This window comes from Cynocephalus volans, chromosome X (assembly GCF_027409185.1).
Source record: "Cynocephalus volans isolate mCynVol1 chromosome X, mCynVol1.pri, whole genome shotgun sequence".
Taxonomy (NCBI): domain Eukaryota; kingdom Metazoa; phylum Chordata; class Mammalia; order Dermoptera; family Cynocephalidae; genus Cynocephalus; species Cynocephalus volans.
The window spans coordinates 120,644,955-120,664,387 of NC_084478.1; the positions used below are offsets into that span (position 1 = coordinate 120,644,955).

Consider the following 19,433-nt stretch of genomic DNA (forward strand, 5'->3'; position numbering starts at 1 on the left):
CACTCTCCCACTTGGAGGTGACAAATGTGTCTGGGCATGTTTGGTAGACTGGTGGGTTGGGCCACTTGAAGTCAATTTGTGTTAGGGTTTCAGTGGGGAACGGAAGCAGAACATATGCCCCAAAGGGGAGAGGGATTTAAAGTACAATCTTGTGTCTGCCTTGGTGGCTTGTACTTACTACAGACTCTGCACACTGGCAACTGAGCCCTGAGAAAAGGGCTGAAAGTATGATCCCACTACTGGGTATATACCCAAAGGAATGGAAATTGACTGTTGAAGGGACACCTGCACTCCCATGTTTATCTTGGCTCTATCCGCAATAGCCAAGAGTTGGGACCAATCTAAATGTCCTTCAGCGGATGATTGGATAAAGAAAATGTGGTATATATACATAATGGAATACTAATCAGCCATAAAAAAGAATGAAATACTGCCATTCATAGCAATATGGATGAATTTAGAGAAAATTATGTTAAGTGAAATAAGCCAGGCACAGAAAGAGAAATACCACATGTCCTCACTCGTGTGTAAATTTAAAAAGTTGACCTCATAGAAGTAGAGAGTAGAATAGTGGTTACTAGAGATTAGTGGAGAGAAGGAGGGGAGGATAGGACAAGGGTGGTCAGAGGATACAAAATAGTACAGAAATAGGAAGAATGGGATCTAGGGTTCTCTAGTAATATAGGGAGACTACAGTTAACAACAAAATACTTTGAATATCTAGTCAAGAGAATGTTGAACGTTCCTAACAAAGTGACAAATGTTTGAGGTGATGTATATACTGAGCTCCCTGGATATGATCATTGCACACAGTATAAATGTACCCAAATATCGTATTTTACTACATTTATATAATTATCATGGGTCAATTAAGAAAAATAAATTTAAAAGAGAAAAATAGAGAGTAGAATAATGGTTACCAGAGACAGGGAAAGGGAAGGGGGTAGAGGAGCTGGGGAAAAGTTGGTAGACTGGTACAGAGTTACAAAGGTACAGTTAGATGGGAGGAATAAGTTCTGGTGCTCTAGGGTGACAATAGCTAATAATATTGTATTGTGTATTTCAAGATAGCCAGAAAAGAGCATCTTGCATGTTCTAACCACAAAGAAAGGATAAATGTTTAGATGGTAGATATGCTAATTATTCTGTTAGACCATTACACAATATATGCATGTATTGAAACAATAAACTGTACAGCATAAACGTGTACAATGAAAACAATTGATTTTAAAAAAAAGAAAGAAAAGGGCTGAAAGTGGAACCTGAAGGACTTGTTTCCATGAGAAACTCTATGAAACTCTAGGGCACAAGAAGAACTTGCTCTGGTGCACATAATACACACTCAAGAAGTATTTGTTTAATGTAAGGTGACAAAGTGTAACATCACAGGTGGGAAGGGAGGAGGGCATTCTCTCCACTTGTGCACAGGATACGATGCGACTGAGGAACACTGAAGATTTCAGAGGACCATCACTGTAGTCGTTACCTCTAGACCAGCAGAAAAAGCCCCCACCAGCCACAGCAGAGTTGGCACTGGTGGTGACTGTCAGGGGATGTGTGGTAATGGATGCAGTCAGATGGGCACTTTTTGTAGCAGTGCCTATTATAGTGGTGAGTGTTGGGGAGGAAAAATCTTTCCTCTATCCTCTTAGTTTCAGTGTCTAGGGATGTGCAAATTTAACTAACAAGAGATAGATTAACAGGATAAAAAGCACACAATTTTGATTGATTAATAGTTCTGTTCACAGAAAGGAACTGAGACTCAAAGAAGCAATTAGTCTTGGAGGTTTATATACCCTTTAACAAAGCAAAGATGGTTTGGGCTTCAAGGGATGATAAATCATGGGGAAGTGACTAGGAAATATATGGGGAACTTATGGAAGATAAGGGCTATTTTAGCAAGGTCTGTTTATGCAAACTCAATGCTGTGGGTTAAATGTGTCCCCTGAAAGTTCTTGTATTAGAAACTTGACCCCCATTGTAACAGTGTTAGGAGGGTGGGAAATCCGATTATGGTATTTGAAAGGTGGGACCTTTAAGAGATGATTGAATCATGAGGACTGTGCCCTTATGAATGGATTAACCCATTTATGGAGTAATGGGTTGATAGTTTAATGGTTGTCATGGACATGAACTGGTAGCTTTATAAGGAGAGCACATAAAAGAGCTCTTGCTCTTGCCATTCTCACCATGTGATACCCTGATCACCATGGGACCCTGCAGGAAGCTCTCACCAAGAAGAAGGCCTTCACCATATGTATCCCTTGGACCCCAGACTTACCAGCTTCCAAAACTATAAGAAATAAACTTTATTTCTTCATGAATTACCCAGTTTCAGGTGTTCTGTTATGAGTGACAGAAAACAAACTAATGCACTCATCTCGGTGTTGACTCCCTGTCTTCAATGATAAGAGTCACTCTTTTCTCCCTGGTATGGCAGGGAGGGGGGTACCTTCCTCTAAAAGAAACTTACGCCCTGCTTTTAGGCAGAAAAAGGGAGAGCAGAGAACTCTTTCTGCATCTGTTGATTCTCAGTTGCCTTTAACTTAAAATAATCTTTATGCCAAAGTGGCATATTTTAGGATGGCATACCCTGATCCCCTTCAAGGGTTAAAGCAAGAAAGGAATAAAAGGGTGGGTAACGTGTGGTAGCAGGTAGGACTTCTCCTTGAGCTCATATGAGATGATCTTTGGTGCTTCCTGGGAATCATGGTGGGGGCAGGTGGGTGGAGACTATAGGGAAGAAAAGATCTTGCAAAAGAAGATGAGAGCAAAAGACTATAAACATCGTCTACATTTAGGAGACCAAACTGACAGGACTGGATGAAATTTGGATGTGGCTGATCAAAGAAAGGGAAGCGTGCAAGATGGAGCCAAGATGTCTGGTATGAGTTTTGCAGTTCCCTCAGTGGAGGTGAAGCAATATTGGGATTTATAGCCCACCATTGCTGGGTGTAAAGGGGGGCCAAGCTAACAGAGATGAGGGGAATTAAGTGCACTCAATGTAAGGAGTTGGCAACCAAAGGCCAAAATTCCACCTGGGTTGTGGGTCAAGAATTGTTCTGAGTTCCAGGGGCACAGAATGGGGGCATGGCTTCTTACGCATCTCACACAACAGGTTAACCCCCCCTTTCCTATTATCTTCAGTCTTTTCCTTTCTATAGGATTCCTCCACCAAGTGTTCTGATATGGCCACACAGCTTCCACATTTAAGACAAAATGATTTTCCCTCAAAACTTCATCTCTTTCTGCAGCTACCTCCTTCACCACATCTCTCCGTACTCTGCAGTAGAGCTTCTCCAAAGAGTTGTTTTTAGCTGCGGTCTCCAATTCCACATCTCTCTACCTCTGCTCCATCACTCCATACTGCTTTTCTTCTGTATTGCTAACACCAATGCATACTTTTCTGTCATTATATTATTTGACATCTCAACAGTACTTGACACATTTGACTACTCTCTTGAAGTAGTCTCACATTTTGGCTTCTATAATAGCAAAAATTTGGCTTATATTGGGGATCTGAGGAAATTTAGTTTGGATCAATATGAGTGACAAAACTTTACCCTGCTCCCTTTTTGAATTTCTGTATAAAAAAATTGTGAGCAGCAGACCAAAATTGAGGCCCCTTTGAAACCTAAGTCAATGGCCTTCTGTACCCAATCTCTTAAGTGTCCTGGCCTAAAGGGAGGTCAGCATTCAATGGCCAATTCCAGTGCTGTGCCATCTTTGAACATTCATGGTCGTAACTGAATGCAATAGTACCACTATTATCCTATTTTATAGTTGGGGAGACTGACAAACACAGCTGGTAAGTACAGAGCTGGGCTTAAAAATCCAAGTAGTCTGACTGCACAGTTCACACTTTTAACCACTATGCTATAGTGTGGGAGGGATGTGAAGCTGGGTGTGAAACCAACAGGCCCCCTCATCACCTGTTACCCAGTCCAAGGTCAGTATTGACCAGAGAGTCAATCACTCACGCGATATAACTAGAGATGGTTTTTCAAAATTAACTTTTTTATTAATTTAAAAATCCAGAAATACAGTGACTACATAAATAAGTACCATATTTTGGTACATGTCTTGTGAGAAGAGTGAAAGGGTAATACTGTTATATTACTCTTACTTGTTTACATGAGTTAACTAGAAAATGGATACGACTGCTAAGTGCTGCTTATGGTCTTTGTTGTTCCAAGTGTTTATGATACAAATAAATACATAAGAAGAGCCACATCCATTCTTCTCTACTAACTATAGGCAGCCTGGCCTCTTTTCCTTATGTCCTACTGCCTACACAATGTCAAACACTGGAAGGTTTCTATGGTGACTTAACACAGCTTCCCAGCTCCTGCTTCTCAAAGCACTTTGGAAAGGTGTGTTCCAGCACCTGGAGGCAGGAGTCAATCTAGGGAAGCTCTCTGGGTGTTCTCCTAAGGCTGAGCTTTCAGAGCACACCTGGGTGGGAAGGCTTTGGGGTGAATCGCCGAGAAGGGCAATCACTGCTTTGCTTCAGGATCCAGTTACTGGTCTCCACACTAAGGAAACACTGCCACCTCTGGGAGGGAGGTGGCAGCTGCTCAACAACCCTCCACCCCAACCCCCACTGCCACAAACACACAATAGTGTTCTGTGGCCTTTCAGCCCAGGATGTCCTACCTCCTTCTCCTGAGGAGAATGTGTGTGATAGGCTGTCCCATGAAGTGCTGGCCACAGGGCCGTTGTGTCTCTTGTATGAGAACTGACTCCTCTATGCCAGGCTGCCATAAAGACTAGGTCTTCGACATTGTTCCCTATGGACATCAAATACTCTAAGGAAAAAAAAATATTCTCTAACCTATGGTGACAGCAAGGGAATATGGATTTCTGGGTCCTTAATACTTCTAAGTACTCATTAGAGTTCATTCATGTACTTCAGAGGGAACAAATCTAGAAGGAAAGCTTGAGATCCCTGCTGTGAAGAATTTATAGTTTTCCCACAAAGATGATTTCTAAAGCCAGACCACAAAATGGATAATTTATGCTCTGGTATTGGGCTGCAAATAGACATTTTAGGAGCAGCCTTGACTAGGATCCCCTATTCAAATCCATGCTTGGTGGATAAGGGAAGGATGCTGGAAGGTGTGGGTAAAGATCTTTATCAGAATTCCCAGCTCCCTAAATGAGCAATAACTCAACATTCAGAAGCTCATGAGGACTGAGTCACTTTGCAAAAGAAAAATCAACTCCTGTAATTGAATAAGGAAAACTGCCCTTTTAAGGAGTTTCTAGGATTTAATAATTTAGCCTAAATTTTCTGGCTAGATGACTATGGCCTCAATAAAATTAATGAGTCTTGATCTATTGATTGGTGAGTTTTACTGACCTGAAAACAAAAAGATGGCCCTTTTGACCTCTATCAACCACTTTCTTCAACAATTATTTTATCTTCTATGGATTCAGTTTCTGAGAATTTTACCCAATTCTAACTTCTTTATATAGGCCCCCATAGGTTCAGGGAGGAAAGAGAAGTGGTATCATTAGGGAAATGTTATTTAACCACTTCAAAGTGAATGAGGCCATGAAATAGTGTTGTTCTTCACCCTGCCACTATAGTTGGTGACACTCTTAGAGACCTACGGGCAGAGCCTTCCACTCACAATCGTTTATTATCCTGGGTGCCAACAACCTCCAAGATCTTTGGGAGCCAGGCAAGGGAAAATAGGGTAGAGTCTAGGCTGGCTTTGCCTTAGGATGAAGGCTGTAGTTTAATGTGCATGTGGGGGTGTGTGTGCACATATCTGTGCGTGCATAGTGTGAGAATGAGGAGTTAATACTTTAAAGAACACAAGACATTCTAAAATTCAGGGTATAATTTCATTCAAATAATTGCTCCGTACTCCAGAACTCCTACTAAGCAATTTCCTTCTCTTTCTTTCATTTGAATAACTTTGTAGATAGAAACCCAGGGGTTTTGTTTGCTCTTTAACCTGTAAAGAAATGTGATTCTCCAAGAAACTAGAGCAGTGTCATGGTGTCCTTTCCCTCCTCCTCCCACAAATAATTCAAGACTCTCCTAGTCTCTTTGGAGCAGATGTTGAGGGGCTGAGACACCACTCCACATAAAGGAGCAAGTTATGCTGTGCATGGCATGAATAATTGACTGCATTCGATTTTGAGGTTTTAGGGCACTGTTGACTTAAGCGAAATAAGACTGCAGTCCAGCTGCAGCTTGAGTTTTCTTGCCTTACCCTATCCAGTACTCTTTGTCTTGCCTAACAGTGGCCCTTTTCAGACCTCTCCAGGTACAAAACTTTGACCAAATCTTCAAGCTCTGTTCTGCACACACGACTTGAACACATCTGGCTGATCTGAGCTTCTCCTTCGGTGAATATCTTCCACTGGCCTAAGGGGCAAACACAAAGTGGCCAGGAGAGTGTGAGAGGAGAGCAGAGCAAATTAGGGATAGAACCAATATACCCCATCCTACTGACTTACTCAATGGACCCACCAAGAGATGTGGAATACAAATGTCAGGTACTTGCAGCAAAATATCCCCCAAAACACAGATATAGAAAATGGGCCATGGAGCTTTCAACACAGAGCATTAGTAAGAATCCCAAGAATAATATGTAACTGTCTCCTCAAAAACAAAATCTAAGTATTCTTGGAATTTTTACAGTATATTTAGCATTTGTAAAATGCTCCACTATCTGTTTGTTAACTATTTAGGTGGCTCACTTGGCACCAGGTCGAAAAAGGCACATTGGAAAAAAATACCCATGGCATTACTGGAGCTTTGCTTACTCCTAGGGGTCCCAAATATTGGTTTGGGTTACTTGATTATTACTTATTTGCTGCTCTTTTCTCTATTCCTGTCACCCTTTGTCAAAAACCACTCACCTTTGCTTTTTCCTATGTCTACATGCCCCCTTACCACCTCTAAATCCCCTCCCATGGCTCCTTATAGTGTTCCATTCTCATATACCCCATGGGATTCCTTCCCACTCTTAGTAAACTCGGTTGTACCCCTTCCATTCCCTGTTGTCTCTGCTCACCCTGGATACTCTCTTCAGTCTTCTTTTCATTCCTGCGCTCATAATGCTGCAATCTGGACAACTCCTGGTCCAAAGTAAGCAAATGCCTCTTAACCCCATATCTGTTTTGAACCTTTTTTCTTTCCCTAGCCACATGAGAAAATGTCCCCCTTCCCTATGAAATTGATTTCTGCTCCTTTCTCCCTTGGATTCCTGACTTTTCCCTATTCTCTCTGACTCAATGGGAAGGTAGAAATAAAAAGAGGGGTTGGGCAAAAACACAGCTTTTACTGAAGCCCTGTCATGTGCCAGGCTCTCTTAGGCACATTATATAAAGGAGTCAGGCTAGTTCTTCTTTGTCCCCAGGTGACCCTATAGGATTGTCTCATTACCCACTGTCCTCAGCTGCGCATACTCTAAGGCAGACACCATCGACTTCCATTATATACCCCAAATCCTAACTACTATGGGAACAGAGTACATCTAAATCATCTTTTAATTTTCTAGAGCCTAGCACAGTGCCTTGCTTACAGCGTGAACTAAAACATGTTCTTTGAAATTAACTGGTAATTTCAAAAGTCCCATCACTGATCCTGAGATCCTAGACTCTTCCTCCTTTATTCCTTACTCACATGTATGGACTCCCAACTCCTCCATTTGAATTCTCATACTGTCTTGTTTATTTTCTGTCAGTTCTGCAGAAGACAATTAACCTCATCAAATCTGTTTCCAGCTGCCTATTGGATAACTCTCATCAGATGGCCTTGTAAGCATCTAAATCCAAACATGTTTCAAGTGAAACTCTTTTTTTTCCCCACAATACCTACTTATTCTTCAGAGTTTCCTGTTGGTGAATAGCAATACTATTCACCCAATCTATAAAGTTGATAATAGGTCTGGCCGTTTGCTCACTTGGTTAGAGCATGATGCTGATAACACCAAGGTCAAGGATTCAGATCCCCCTACTGGCCAGACACCAAAATAAATAAATAAATAAAGTTGTTAATATTGGAATCATTCCAAACTCATTTCTCTCTTTAATACCGATCTTGTTGATTTAACCTCAGAAATGTCTCATACAATGACCTCTCCCCTTCTGTCTCACTGACTTAATATAGTATAATAGCTTCCTAATTCAGACTATCACCAGCTTTCTCCACTAATAGTCCACCTTTCACTCCACACAGCAAGGACCTCTTTCTAAAAAACAGATCTGAATGCATCATTCACTTGCTTAAAAACTTCCACTGGGGTTTTCCCGCCTGGAGATCAAGTTCAACTTCTTCGCATGGCAAATTGGGGTCTTCATAATCTGGCTTCACCAAAGTAGGTGCTCAATAAATCCATCCAATAGCCCAGAGACATCTTTCCAATGCACCACTGTGAAAGCACTACGCTGTTTGTAAGTTTGCAGTAACTACCAGTGCTAGTTGCCTTACATCTGAACTTTTCACTGGCTTCTTCCAGGCCCTCTGACTGCTTCCTACCTCCAACTCTTCTCATGTTTCAGTGCACCCTATTTGGCCTTTGCACTCGTTCCTCACCCCCACCCACAGTTCTTGTTTGCTCCTGTCTGAGTCTTCTCTTAGGCTGCACCCTCTTCCTGGACTGATTTCCTGATCTGTTGCCCAGTCACACCCTTCTCTTTCCAAACACACCTCCTCCCCGAAGTCTTCCCCGACTAAACCCACCTGGTTCTCATCTCATTGTTCTTTGCAGATTCCCCTGAACACTTACGTATTTAACTCCTCAGAACTATACTAATTCATACTGAAGGTATTATCATGTTCTGTCTTGCCCATTAGAATTCCCTGTGGATAGAAATTTTGTGCCTTTTATTCCATTACAAGTGCTCCTCCCCCCACCCAGTGCCTAGCAGTATCTAGTCCCTAGGCTCCATCTAGTGTAGAAAGTGGGAGAGTTGCAAGTATGCTTGACTGCCTGAATGCTTTTAAAGAAACATGACCACCCAGGAGCAGTTCCAAAGAGTCAAAGAACTTTGCTACAACACAGGAATTGGTATGCATTCATTTTCTCTGTCTCTCATCTCCAGCACCCGAGGACAAAGCCTTCCAGATGAAGTCCCCACAAATGCAGCAGACCTGATATCCTGTGAGCTTTCAACCCTCTTGAGCTTCTGGGCCTAGCAATTTTATTAAAGACATTCAGGAAACCTTGACCTGAGGTAGCTCACGCTCAGACTACATCTGGATTTGTATTCACCATGTCCAAGCTTTTCACTTCACATTCAGACACCCTATTTGCTGCTAAGTCACCTAGAGGCAACATAGAACACCCTCTAATGGTGACACTGAGCATTACTAATGTTCACTGAGAATACAGAAAGACTTGAGTTGTGGCTGTGCTACATTGAAAACTGGATATGTTTTCCAGGGAAGAGTAAAGAGAAATACCACTTACTCAGGGTTGTCCTGGTCACCAGCTTGAAGTGATGGAGCTCTTCAAACATCCTCTTGGAGATCTTCTCAATATGGAAGTGTTGCAGGATGCCTAGAGCCAAGCGAAAAGTGGGGCAGGTGGTCAGGCACTCTCTATCTGGAACCATCAACCCCCTTTTTCTGCTTAGGCTAAGCACATCATCTCATTATTGGGGCTTAGGAATATCAAGCTGGCCTGTGTAACATGCTTAAACCAGGAACTTGGATGGCACAAAGGTTATAATTGACTCCATTTGTTTCCTTGGCTCACTGGCCTCCCTTGGCTTCTTCAGGGGATGGAGATAAGGGAGATAGTACCGCTAACCATGGGACCCCCTCCTAGGGAAAACCATGTGGAATCAAGCATGGGTGACGGTTGGAGCTTCTGTAGCCAAAGTCAGTATTAGAAATTCTGCCCTTGCCCCAAATCTGGGTCGAATATTTCCCTGCCAAACCACAGGGCTGTCCTCCTGGCTAAGCAATGAGAGCCAGCAGTAGGATTGCAGGCAGGTTGTTTGTGTAAATGGAGAAGGCACCTTTGTTCCTGAACTCACTGAAAAGCATATTTTCCTTTGGGAAATATTCACAGTTCTTGAGCCTTCCCTTATTAAAAAAAATGGGGAGAGTTAGAATAGAGTGGCCCTCACAGTCTCAACCTTGCCTAAATAGCTTTTATCAGGATAACAGGTAAACAATTGAAAACTGTCTTGTATTTAAGGAGCAACATGTCACTTGCCCACTTAAATAATCTTCAAGAGGTCTACAGGGGCCAAAGTAAACAACGGCTTGGTTTTTCTCTGCCCACCAAGTGTTGATAACCCAACACTGTGAATAAGAGGCTGTTTAGATGCTACAATAGGAAGTTGAAAATCATCCACACACCTCTGTGGGTTGAGAGATTTGGGGTGATAAATAGTGGGATCACTGCTGGAGAAGCCAACAGACCAGTGTGCAGTCCTAGGTGACTAGTTACAGACAAGCTAGGAAGTTAGATGGAAAATTGACATTCCTAGGTATAGAGCAGAAATAAGCACGGACCAGAAATATTTGTATGTTTTAGCATATTTTTAAGGGGTGGAGAGGAATGCATTCTTTAGAGAAAGAAAGATTGTTGGGAAAGGGGAGAGGAAAAAAGCCCCATAAATATTGGAGCAGTATTTCTCAAAGTACGGACTGAGTGCAACATGCACTCGAATCATCTGACTATGTGTTAACATGCAAATGTTTAGACCCTATCCAAAGCCTACTGAATTCACATCTCTGGGATGGGGCCAGGTAGCCACGTTTTAAACCAGCTCCTTGCGTAATGCTGAGGCACACTAAAGTTTGAGCACTCTCTAGTCTCATGTGGAGCCAGTAGAAACAGCATGTATATTATTTTCCAAGTGAAATCTCACCTCTACACTTGGATTCCTAGAAAACTTGACTAGACTAGATCAGCACTAGTCTTATACTTACAGAATGGTTTGAATAGCTGTAGGATCACAATTAACAGAATGTGGCTTGCTATGGTAGTCACTATGGGTAATCAGAAAAGGCATTGGACATAGTGACTGGGATTATTTCTCTAGTGAGAATATAATCTTCTTGAGAGCAGGGTGATGTTTTAAATTTGTCTTACCTCAGAGTACACAGTGTGATTCTAGGGACATAGCTTCACACTGAATGAATACATTTTCATGTTTGTTGAGCTTCATGTTAGAATAGTAGATAACAGTTTGGCAGTTTGCAATCCTGGCTGCACATTAGAATCAACTGTGGAGCTTTAAGAAAAATCACTGATGCCCAGCCTCTACCCCAGACCAACTAATCAGAACCTCTGGGGGTAGGGCCAGGGCATTTGGTATTAGAAAGCAAAACAAAAACTCTCCCAGATGATTCTGATGTGCAGCCAGGGTTGAGAACCATTCCTCCAGCTTTTAGTGGTGTGAGAAACACAACCTTGAGAACTCCAAGGGTCAATCCTTAATGTTTAGTAAATTTCAAAGGTGATAATAACAACTGTGTTAGACGTGTCAGTTTCTAAGCCATCGAGAAACCTGTCGCAAACAGAAGAACAAGTTGAAGCAAAATTAAGGTGAGTCTTCCCTTCCTTCTCTGTGCCCTTCTCTCCACAAAGACAAGAAATTAATATTGTCTTGCTCACCCTTTCGAATGGTCCAAACGTGGACCTCTACCTGAGGTGGTCTCTCGGTCTCCAGTGCTATTTTTCTGGTAGTCTCCCCATCTTCCATGAACACAGACTCATACACAGGCATTGTTTCTTCTCCACAAAAATAGCCTTTGCTGTCAAAACTTTGGCCTGGAAGTTCTTCTGGAATCAGGAAGCCAATAGAGTTTTGTCATGGTTTTCTAAAACTAGAAGTGAGCCTCTGTATTTATCTATCACATTGTTTATAACATCTCACACTTACCAAAGGTAGATAACAATAAGAACATTCTTAGAGACAGAAATTCCACTCTTATTTTATTACCTCAGGTTAGGCTGCCCCTGTAACAGCCAAAAATCACAAAGGAGCATATAACCTTTCACTGAAGTTCACATGATAACAGAATTCATAACTCTGCAGAACTTTGGCCCACAAACTAAACTTGGATCTCCCTACCACCATCACTGAGAAGTGGACTTTCATAAGGAGGAAAAACATAGCCAGGTACAAATCTCTTAGGCACTTAAGAGAACACAGGATTTTCCACATCGACTCCGAATCATGCTCTGTCCAGCCCAGTGTTGCCAAGAGAGGCCCAGGGGATGGGCTGACAGAGGGCCTGGGTTAACTTCCCTGACATCATTTAGGTATACTTAGTAAACACTCATGACACTCATTTATGTGCACATACTTGCCCAAAGGATCTATCCAAATTGGCTTGACATTTCTGAATGCTCTTTGATTTGTTTGTTAAGGAAACGATAATACCGGATCAACACCAGTGCCAAGACCTAGATGTCAGATTAGTCATATGTATGCTACGCCAAATGAATGGTTGGGAGATACAAAAAATTGGTCAAATCCTCAACTATGGATCATTTAACACGTAAACTAAACTGTTGAATTTCAGCTCCCAGGCATAAAGTTACCAGCCCCGTAATATTGTCTATATTGCTCCCCCCTCCCCTTTTCTCAGCCCCCTACCAAAAAAATTTCTCTGGGTTGGTAAGTTTCTTTGCTGGCCTGGTAATCAGCACCCTTTTCAGCCACGTATTTAAAGTGTGCACTCAAATCAGGAACAGCAAAGGGAAGGCACGGACATCCTGAAAACTTTGAATATGTGCAGAAGCCATCTGTAAGAATATCTGAATTGTTCAGGATGAAACCGTAGAGTGTTGAGTGCTTTGGATCTGTGACGCCAATTAGGGAGATTCACTGTTAGCCATTTAGACACAATTGGACTAGAAGTTGTAATCAAATTGCTATTGTATGTCTCCTGCTGACCTGATTAGCTTTCCCACCCCCAACACCATTTGGCACTGCAAGGACAAAACTATAATCTTCTCTTGACGATTCCAAGTTGGATTACTCAATTTGTGGATTATCCTAGAATCATACTTCCTTTCTCCTTTTGTTCTTCTTTTTAGCTATTTAATTACTCAGTGGGCCAGTCTTTTTAGTGATACGTTAGGTAATTCAGGGATGTGTGCTAGCACTTTTCCAATGGATGGAGGGAGGGAGGAGGTCACTGAGTGTACATGAACCTCTGTGTATTGAATTATCACCTTTAGAATGAGAGCCAAGTTCATTAGTTAAACTTTTCTCATCAACTTAGTATTGGCTCTAGCTATAAGTGACATGAAATCCACGATGGCAGTGGAAATACCTGTAATAGGCTAAAATTTCTCCCAGTGTCCTGAAGAGTCATCCTGCACCTCCTCCCTCTCCCCTCCAAGAGCTTAACTTACTAGACGGAAGGGATCTTCAAGCAACAAAACTCATTAGTGACTCAACCCTGGCTGGCACTTGAAAACACTAAGGAAAGCAAAGTTTGTCTTTAGAACTACCTATTTGGCAACATCCTCCTCTTTCTACATTCTCCACTTCAAGGTGCTTCCTAATCACTCCGTGTTCATCTTCTTTCATTTCCTTCCGGGGAAGCATGCTGTGCTTTAAGTCATTTCTGGCCATTCTCACATCCCATGAGAATGCTCCTTTCCTAAGCCCTCCAGAACGAAGAAATGAGAAACCACTTATTATGGAAGTGCTGATGACTGATGAAATTATCCCAGCCTAGAAAACTTTTAAGTCTTAACAGGGGCTTTTTATGCTATAACCCCAAAGAAATGTGTATTTATGGGAATTCCAGGTATTGGGGTGGTCTAGTGGGTATGAGTGGTGGGTTGGGGAACCGTCAGGAAGTAGAATTCCCACCCAATTCTGTAGGTGGCCACTGATATGCAAGGCAAGGCCAGCCTCTACCCCAGCATAGGGGAGAGAGGTGAAACTCATATCCTTTATTTTGGTCCTAGTTTGTTACTGGAGGAGCCTGCAATTATTTGTTACAAGGAAATTTTTGGCTGGATCATCAGTGAATTTTATTTATCTCTTTCCCCTTATCAACATAACTGAATTTACTGTTCTTTTTGCCTTTGATCTTCTTGCCTCCTCATTCCCTTGTTCCTTTTCCTCTGTCACATGTCATTTTTTAAGAGGCCAGTGACATCATGATCGTCCCATTTCTCCTCCCTTCACACCATACAGAATTCAACTCAAACACCACCTCTTTAGAGAAGCTTTTCATGACCACTCTTCTAAAAGTGCTTCTGCTCTATTCACTATCTCCTGATCCTGTTTGGTTTTTCTTCACAGTATTCATCACAATTTAAAATTATTGATTACATATTTTCAGAATGAATGCATAAATAAGTGCATGCCCCTTGATACTCTGCTGTTGCTGAGTACCTTGAGCAGGTGCCCTGGGCTATGTGGATAGTGACTCTTAGGCAATGTGACTAGCAGGAGTGATTCAACATGCAGACAACCATCTCTGGCCCACTGGGAGAAAGATACACAGAATCGGACAGAAACTATCCTTCCGTATTGCTCAGTAAAGCTATCTCCACATACCTGAGCAAGGTAAGAAAACAGGAAAAGCACCTCTTCCAAAAAAACTGGTTTAGTCAATCAGACTCTTCAATGTATTGCCAATTGGGATTCTGGAGGGCAGTTTTTAAAATATTTTTAAAATAATAACTCTTATTTTTTCTAATTACAAAAGTAATACATGTCTACTATTGAAAACTCACAAGATGCATACAAGCAAAAAGAAGAAAATAAGAATTACCTATAATTCAGTCATTCAAAGATGGTCACTGTTCACATTCTGCCATATGCCCTTCCAGTCTTTTTGTTTGTTTGTTTGTTTGTTTGGTCTATACTATATGAGTATGAACACTTTCTTTTTTTTTTTTTTTAACACAAAAAGTGGTATCATCATACACATATTGGTTTGTAGCTTGCTCTTGGTACTTAACATTGTAAACATCTTTCCATGTCATTAAACCTTGGTCTACAGTGATTTTTAATGACTGTATAATAGTCCACAGTACAGCTATACCATAATTTATTTAACCATTTCCATATTGGTAGACTATCGGATTGTTCCCAATTTTTCACTACTGTAAACAGCACTGCATCAAAAATCTTTTTTTTTTTTATCTTTGTGTATGTCTCTTATTACTTTCTTAGGATTCCAAGGAGTGAAAATGCTCAGCCAAAGGTTTTAATAAACATTACCAACCTGAGAAGGCAATTACTTAAAAGGCAATGCCTGTTCTCACAACTTTTTGATTCTTTCATTTTTTATTTGAATCACCTGCATTAATAAAATCCAAAGCACACAATGAAATGGGATTTGGTCTGAAGGTCTGAGATTCAAATTGGAATATTATACAGTGAGAGGGTTTATCTTGGGTAGTTTAGGTAACTATTAGTTTGGCTTGAAATTATCTGGTACTACATTTTTAACTATAGGTGTTAGACACTTGATAGAAGAGAAAATTACGTTGGTGGAACTATGACTAAGTCACATTAAAAGGTTTGGGGATCCAGTGAGACCACAGACTTGGAAGTTATAATACGTCATCGTGGCTGGATGGCCCTCATGTCCGCATCATCCTGACAACGTGCTCTCTCCTAATAAATACAAGTCCTCATGAATTTCAATGCCCCGGTTCTCTACTTCATGTCAGATAACTCCTGTCGTTCCTATCCACACCTTGCACCCTGTTTATCTAGAAGATGGGGTTATTACACTAAGATTTTGTGTGTGCCATAAACCAGTGCTTCTCAAACTTTAATGTGCATTAGAACCACCTGAGGATCTTGTCAAAATGCAAATTCTGATACAGTAGGTCTGGGGCTGAGACTCAGCATTTTTAATCAACCAGGTGCTGCTGGACCATGAACCACACTTTGAGTAGCAAGACTATAAACCACCCTGGGCCTACAGCAGTGGTTCTCAAACTTTTCTGCACATTAATATTGCTACACATCGAATCAATTAAGTCATACCCTCTTGGGATGGGACATAGGTGTTTTTAGAAGCTCTCCGAGGGTTTCCAATGTGCAGACAAGTTTGAGACTGGTCTACATGAAAATGCTCAATAAATATACATTGACTAAGTACATGTTTGCCTGCTAGTCATGAAGAATTGCCTAAGTTGAAGGGATAAATGACTTAGCTCTCTGATTCCACTTAAAAATGTTTAGTTTATCATCTTTATTGATAAAAATACTTTTCAGAAGGCATAAGAAATATTAAATTCATGTGCCTGAGTGACTAATTCATTGACTCCTAGAATGTTGGAAGTAGAAGGGCCCTGAGAAATCATCTACTCTAATTCTTCTCATTTTGCAGAGAAGGAAACTGAGGCTCAGAGAAATGAAGTGACTTGTTTTAGATCACACACAAAACCAGTGGCAGAGCCAGGGCTAGAATGCTTGATTACCCATCCCATACTCTGTCAACCCCAGTACTACAGACTGTAATTTTATCTAGCTCATGCTTTAAAATGACTATTTAAATAATTAATTTGCCTTTTATTAGTCAACATTTTCTACTGGCCTGGAAAGGAAAATGGGCTGGAAGTGACCTGGATTCTAGGCCTTGGTTTTACTATCAAATAGTTGTGTAACTCTGAGCAAGTCACTTCACTTTATACATCTCAGTTTTCTTACCTTTAAAAGATGATTAATAATATAATTATAGGATTTTAGTACTGAAAGGGAGCTTTGACTTCAATTGTTTCAAACTTTTCATTGTACAGATGAGGCTGATGAGACCCAGAATGGATATGACACATTCCCAAGGTCACACAATGATTTAGATTTGGACCAGACCTGGTCTCCTTCTATAACTGACCTGTCTCTCGATGCTGTCTCAAAAGGGTAATGGATGTGATTTTGCGTTAATGAGTTAAGTAGTGATATAAGTGAAAGGTGCTACTGTTCTTCCTAATAATCACAATAACCTAAATTCTCTAAAAAAATTAAAATAAAAATAAGTTCAGCACTTAGGGCTGCATGGGCAGTGTGGTAGACACAAGCAAATTCCCAGTATATTTCTCAGTAATAAACTTCTTTCAAGCAACCATCTTATCAGTCCCTCAAGAGAGGAGAGAATGAAGTTCATTATTATTGGAACTATTATCATTACAATTATATGACAGGTTGATTATGTTTCTAATGATCAAAGTTGAGGACTATATGGGGAATCTCGGTCAACCAAAGGCAGGGCCTCCAACCAACGCACCTTTTGCCTTTTTACCTGGACACACCTTGCAGCACTTTCCATCTATTTTTTGAGGATACTTGCAGGGGTATCGATTGGGGCAGTGGATTTTCTTGCACTCTTGCTTGGTGACATTACACGTGCATAGCACACACTCCACAATGCCAAATGCTCGGAGGTTGGGGTGCCAGGACTCTCCATGTGAATAGGTCTTTCCATTGGAAACACACACTGGAAGAGAACACAGGACTGGGAATTAAAGGCTAGGGAGCTAAAATGGGTCCTTATGCTCAGAACCCAAGTCTTGAATTCCTTAACACATCAAGCATCCTTTGGCCTTGTCATGGCCATGGAGATAAGTTTACAGAGCAGTCTCTGTAACCAAAATCAGCTTGGGACACATTCTACTATCAGCAGCTATCCAGGTACTTCAGCAGCAGCCTCTGGATGCTCACAAATTGCCTGACACATAGTTGGCAGTCCTTAAATACTTTTGTAAATGGAAGAATAAATGAACACAAGAAAGCAAAGTTTATCTGTTCCAGGCATTTGTTAAGGAACGTCTAGTAGAATGTAGTGTTAATATCTGCAGTTCCATAGAAGATTTATATGGCCTAAGTGAATGTGCTTCCAGGAATGAATATTTCCCAGAGAGATTTGCTGTCCAGGGAGACTAGATGTAAAAACGATTGCTCTTCCCAAAGAGGCAGGTTCTTCCAGATCCTAAAGCAAATCCACTCAGAATGTCAAATAGTATAAGAGTCTAATCCACTATCATAGGTGGGTTTGGAGCTTAAGGTGCCAGCCTGCTCTGTAGTGTGGGAAGGAAGGTGCAAAGACAGGACTGAGAGGGAAAGGACCATGGCTCCTGGGTAACTCATGAAAGGGTAGCCTTTTATGCTTCTAATTTTCAGGCAGTTTCCTCAGTCTCCCCCCTCATTGTGGCTGTAGAGATTTTGGCTACAGTGAGTCACTGACTGTTCCACAGATATCCTTTGGCAGTCTGACATTTGTTGAGTGGAAAGTGAAGTCACTGGCTCCATGTTTTTTGAGGGCCCTTAAAAGAGCAAGCATCTGGGCTACAGGCCGAGGGGTCTATGAAGGGACCATCCTTCCATGCAAGTCAACCCAAAACATATCCGGCTTCTACCGTAAGGCACAGAGCTAGGCTCCAGGATAAGAACTGCACAAGGCTGCAAATAGGGAGGTCTGAGGATGAATTCTCTCCCTTTCTGAGAGTGCTGAGACACTGTGGAGATTTCAAGCCATGACTGGGACTGGGTGTGTTTCTCATTATTCCCATCACCTCATCACACCCGGGGAGACCTGTCGGCATCCCAATCAACAACATCTCCAGGGTGGGTTGTATCACTTCAGGCGGGGCTGGTGGTGGTGGCGGGATAGAGAAATAGCTCCACTTGGGGCGTTTCTAGGAATTGACTGATTTGGCTGCAAGACAACGGCCTCAGAAGGATGAATCATTGGGCTATTTCTTTCTCATCAAGTCCACTGGGTCACATTAAGAAATATTGATGATGTTGGCTGCCTTTTCCTGTCCTTTGCAAGCGCTGCTAGAGTACTGGGCACTCTAATGGGTCAATCCATGTAATGATTTCCAAGAACCTAAATAGGAGAGGCTCCCAACCTTCAGTGAAACAGAATAGAGACTTGACACCTAAACCGTGAGGTTCAGAGCTGTGGACAGGACCACACAAGACCGGTCAGATGTGTTGTTCTCTCTCCTGTCCTCACCTCTTCTGTCTCCTCACCAGAAAGTGACACTCCCTCCTAAAAAATTTGGTCAAGTGGGTATATAGCCTGCTTCAAGAAAATTTAGGCTGGATTCAAGTTCAAAATGGTGGAGTCCTATCCCTTCTTCTCTTTGACTCTACCAAGGAACCAAGTACATGTATCTCAGAGGACCATATCTTTAGCAAGAGAGCTAAGGAGAAGGGGGAACCATGCTTAGGAGCAGGGAAGGCAGGACTCCCAGTGTTATATGGCCAGGTTCCCTCTCCCCTAGACATTTGGACTAAGGGAACAGTTCAAACTGGGTGAGAGCCCACATTCTGCATTAGAATAGTGTGAGGTCAATTCTCTAGAGGGAAACACAGTCTTCTACCCACCAATGAATTCTCAAGATGGTTTTGAATCATCCAGCTGGGAGTTGGGAGTTGGAAGTGGGGACAAGTGATTCTCCAGTGAACTATAATAGAAAGGTCAGAAGAGAACTACTGCATCCAAATCAATGGGAGTA

At 41.7% G+C, this 19,433-nt stretch overlaps 1 protein-coding gene across 3 annotated transcripts in view; it reads right to left on the bottom strand.

Moving 5' to 3' along the window:
* Window positions 1-4,041: 4,041 nt before the first annotated feature.
* Window positions 4,042-19,433, bottom strand: part of CHRDL1 (chordin like 1) — a 113,492-nt gene continuing 98,100 nt past the window's right edge. For all 3 annotated transcript variants that reach the window (XM_063083468.1, XM_063083467.1, XM_063083466.1), the window contains 4 exons: window positions 17,198-17,407; window positions 11,598-11,765; window positions 9,435-9,524; window positions 4,042-6,382 (listed from right to left, as the gene is read on the bottom strand). In XM_063083468.1, the coding sequence (XP_062939538.1) occupies window positions 6,252-6,382; window positions 9,435-9,524; window positions 11,598-11,765; window positions 17,198-17,407 (599 nt within the window). In that variant the 3' untranslated portion in view covers window positions 4,042-6,251. The remainder of the gene's footprint in view (window positions 6,383-9,434; window positions 9,525-11,597; window positions 11,766-17,197; window positions 17,408-19,433) is intronic.